This window comes from Charadrius vociferus, unplaced genomic scaffold (assembly GCF_000708025.1).
Source record: "Charadrius vociferus isolate BGI_N301 unplaced genomic scaffold, ASM70802v2 scaffold822, whole genome shotgun sequence".
NCBI lineage: Eukaryota > Metazoa > Chordata > Aves > Charadriiformes > Charadriidae > Charadrius > Charadrius vociferus.
In genome coordinates this window covers 3,005,319-3,009,632 of record NW_009647481.1, presented here as the reverse complement: position 1 = coordinate 3,009,632, position 4,314 = coordinate 3,005,319, and the positions used below count along the sequence as shown (strand labels likewise).

Sequence of the window (4,314 nt, the reverse complement as noted above, 5' to 3'; positions counted from 1 at the left end):
AACTGAAAATGGAGAGTTTGGGGGGCAAAAAAATACTTGGTATGTGCATGGTGGATAATTGTCAGTGTTTAACCTTATGTTACATAAAACGTGATGCTCTGGCTGAAAAAGCTGTTGTGGTCATTGGGGTTGTTTTTGTAACTGGAGTAGTTTTTGTGCAATAATTAGTCTAGCTCTGTCGTTATTAGGCCATGAAATGTGGCTGTGAAAAGAGTCATAGTAACTGAAAGGATCGCAAACTTAATTTTGAGAAAATGGTTTTTGAAAAGCTTTGTCATCTTGGCTTAGGAGATGATGAAGACGTGGTCAGAAGTGGTTTGTGTGTACTTGTATGGGTGACAAATTTCCTTGTTCAAAGAGTCTTGCTTGCTCATGTGATTTAGGATAATAACTTTGAACTAATAGCGTATGTACATATCTGCAGTGTGTGTGAGTATACGTACAAAAGTCTAAAGCAAGTAGACACTGGAATACTTTACTAGGTGATGGTACTGATTAGGTTATGGTATAGGAGTGTTGAGAACAGTATTTGAGACTAAATATTTAAATGATTATTATTAATTGCTATTGTAATTCAGGCAATGAAAGGGTTATAGGTTATATCTTCTGTTAGGCCAACTACAGAGTATTGAAATGCTCTTTTTCAATTCTGAAACTGAAATAGCACATTCCAGCTGTTGCTGCCCAACTTAGTTTGCGTTTAGATTTGAGGTTGTTTGCTTTAGTTTGATCTAAATGAGGACTTGTGTGCCTAAGAGCTTATATGCTCTTTTAAATTAGTTAGTTGGATTTCTATGCCAAATCTACCTCATTTGGACTTGGTTCAAACAGGAACAGGAAATGCCTATAGCCATTTGGCTCAGCAGGAGATCTGGATAACTAATATTCTTTGGGGTTTTAGGCATGGCATTCGTCCATTAAACTCCACCTGATGAGAATAGTTGATCTTCCTTAAATGGATAGAAGGAACCCCCCCATAGCATCTCGTTTTGGAATCTATGAAGTCAAAGCTTGATAGAATCAGTGTTTCACAAGCACCTTTTTTTTTTTTTTTTTTTTTTTTTTTGTTAAGTGGAAGTGTTTAACTGTAATCTCCTTCTGGTCCATTCATTTTCCTGTGCTGACACTTCATGAAATATGACAGTGCTATTATAAGGGGTGGTCTGTGAGCTGACTTGGTATGAGGACTGTGGTGGGTTAACTTTGGGCTTGCTGCAAGATGCCCACCCAGCTGCTCTCACTCCCCCTCTCCAACAGGATGGAGGAGAAAAGAAGATGGGAAAAGCTTGTGGGTTGATATAAAGAAAGGGATCAATTAACCATGGGCAAAACACATGTGACTTGGGGAAGATAAACTCATTGTCCATTAAAATTAGTAGGACAATGAGAAAGACTGACAAACCCTACCCCCAAACCCTTCTTCCCAGGCTCATTCATTCCTTCGTTCCCAACTTCTACCTCGTTCTTGCCGAGTGGCACAGGGGGGATGGGGAATGGGGGTTGCAGTTAGTTCATAATGCTTTGTCTCAGCTGCTCATTCATTATCACAAAGGTTGGTAGAAAAGAATTTTAGAAGTGCCTGGCTGCTTTTGAACTCCAGGAGACTTAACTTCAGAACATGATGCTCAGCTGTTAACTTTGCAATCTGTTAACTGAACTTACTCATTTGTCTTTTCTCTTGTGGTGTGTGTCAGCCTGTAGATGTGATCTATTACACAGTAGTAAAACATGTATTTCTCAAAAAAACTTAATTCAGTATGGAAATGAATGTATGGTTCAACAACTTGCAGGGTGTAGAATAATCAGTCCTGAAGCATTTGCAGATCAACTATAAGACACTAAGAATAAAAAAGGAAAAACTTATTTGCTTGGCTTGTCTGTTGTCACACTGAAGCTCAATTATTTGAATCCTCAGGCATTTCTGAATATCTCACTGCCATAAACTTAAGATTTTTCGTAAGTGAAGCAGATTATGGAAAACTATTGCTGTTCCACTTAAGTGTTGCTTCCTAATATGAAATGGCTCGTTCATTTCATCTTCTTAAGTCAGTGTCAGTCATCTGATGTATTACTTGAGGTATTTATTAACATAGTTCTAGTCTGAGGAAGTTAGCTTACTTTATGCTGACTTGCATAAACATCTTGGTGTGCATTCTAAGCATGAAAAGATGATTTTTCTCTCTTTAAATAACAAATTGAAAGAGCTGTTTACTGTTATGAAACGATTATGTTTCTGATGTGAATTTAATTTCCAGAGTTGTGACACTATACACTAACAGAATTATCTAATACTGTAAAAGGGGAATATTTTGTATAAATCCAATTGAGCTACTTTGGAACATATTTTAAGTCAATTCAATTTTTATTTGGCCTTTTGATTATTAAGAATACACTTTTTCTCCTTCCCTGAACAATTGGCTCTTGCTGTAACCACATAATTATTTGGCTGTTTGCAAGTAGCAGCAATGGAGGGCAGCGGGGGGCAAGCTGACTATGGACAATAAATGTTAGCCATCACAAGTACAGGGGTGGGTGTTCTACAAAGCAACTGGTGGAGCAGACACCGCTGACCTAGGGGAGATGTACGGCAAAGCATATTTCTCTCTAGTCTACTGAGATAGTGCTTATAGGAAATAATATGCAGGTTGCTTGCAATGGATAAGAATAGTTTATTTGATATATTTGGGTGTAAAGATAGACTGTTGTGTGGAGGTGAGGTGGGGAATCTGTAGCTAAAATTCCCCAAACACTTTTGTTACAGCTCCTTTTATAGTCCTTACCTTCAGTCATATCTTTCTATATTGCAAATAAATCTCTAACAGGAATAGTTTGTTTGGCAGGCTATCATTGCCAGCAGCTGCAGGTTGTTGTGGGTTGCTCACTGGAGGCTCTTGAGACCACCAGAAATCCACAAGGTCACTAGAGAATTGCTTTAACAGATGTGATGATGAATCCGCATAGAATTTGTGTTGGTATGTAAAGTGATGTTTAATTTGGAACTTCATTTTCCATAATTTGTTTTCCTGTGGAAATAATAATGTCTAAGAGCCAATTGGTTGTGGGTGACTTGTTCTAATGACACATTTCTATGTTTATTAAGTAATTCTTAATTAATGAAAACATCTGATTGGGTCAGATGTGTAAACCTTGTTTTTAACTTACCTCTTTAACAGCAATGTGGCAGTTAACTCTGTATTCCCATTTACATTCCTAGCAGAATTAAAACATGTCAGTGGACAAATTGTGTAATTTAGAGCTTGCAAAGAAATTTTTTCCAAAAACTACTTTTCAGTTCTTCAGGCATTAAGATAAAGGCAGTAGCAGTGCAGACCTAGGTTGGAAACTAGTGCATATGTATATTTTGCTTTAAGCATAGTCCTTTTTTGGTGGTGTTAAAGTGAAACGCTTGACTTCATCGTGCTTGTATTCTGTTGCTGGGACCTTCCACTTGGAGCTGTGCTTTTGCGGACTTGATCTCATTTATTTGCATGGCACCATCGCTGTCTTTTTTTTTTTTTTAAAAAGGCTGATCCCAACCATTAGCACATTCAGTAGCCTTTTTACCAAACATTTCAGCAGCTAAGGGCTGGGGGCGTCGGGAAAGGCTATACTTTAAGTGATGCAATGTGAGTAGGACTGATTAAAAATGCTTTATTTTAGTCTCATTTTATTCTTGAACACTGCTTGCTCTCTTTCCATATGGATGGTCCTGTATGCCAGTTGGCTTGTTGATCTTGCTTAAACTCTTATTTTAGCCCTGTTTTTTATTAACTAAATATGTATTTAGAATGGTTGCTTTGCCTGTAGGTTAACAGCTGAATCCAGATTTGAAACTACGGAAAACGAAGATAAGAAAGAAAATAAAATCAGGACTGAGAAGAAAACACAAAAGAAAAAATATACAACGTTGTATGTATCTTCTAAGCCAACTTCTGAAACACAATGTGCTCAGCAATAGAACTTATACTTCTGGAAGGAACCTGAATAATTTGAGTCCTGCTTCAGCAGGAAACACTGAGTAAACTTACGTCACACATACAGGTTCCTAACTTAGATATTGATCTGCCTTGTTATATGAAGAGTATGATCGCATTAATGCGATTTGCACTTTTGATATCCTAACTTCCCAGAAAGCACGTGTTAAGTTCCCTGGCATTGTGACATGAAGTGTTGCCTTGTCTTGAATCTTGGTGAAGTCTCTAAATGTGTTAATCATTATTTGCTTGAAGCACGGTGCTATTTCGAAAGGCGAGTACTTGCTACAGAAGTTTTATTATACAGTAAGACAGGAGTCGACCCTGAGCAAGACAGACT

General features: G+C 37.6%; 1 protein-coding gene across 1 annotated transcript in view; it reads left to right on the top strand.

Annotated features, from left to right (window-relative positions):
• The window catches only part of SPDL1 (spindle apparatus coiled-coil protein 1), a 19,277-nt gene extending 15,319 nt beyond the window's left edge, over positions 1 to 3,958 (top strand). Inside the window, exon 12 of the mRNA XM_009880741.1 lies at positions 3,808 to 3,958. Within this exon, the coding sequence (XP_009879043.1) occupies positions 3,808 to 3,958 (151 nt within the window). The remainder of the gene's footprint in view (positions 1 to 3,807) is intronic.
• The last annotated feature ends 356 nt before the right edge of the window (positions 3,959 to 4,314 follow it).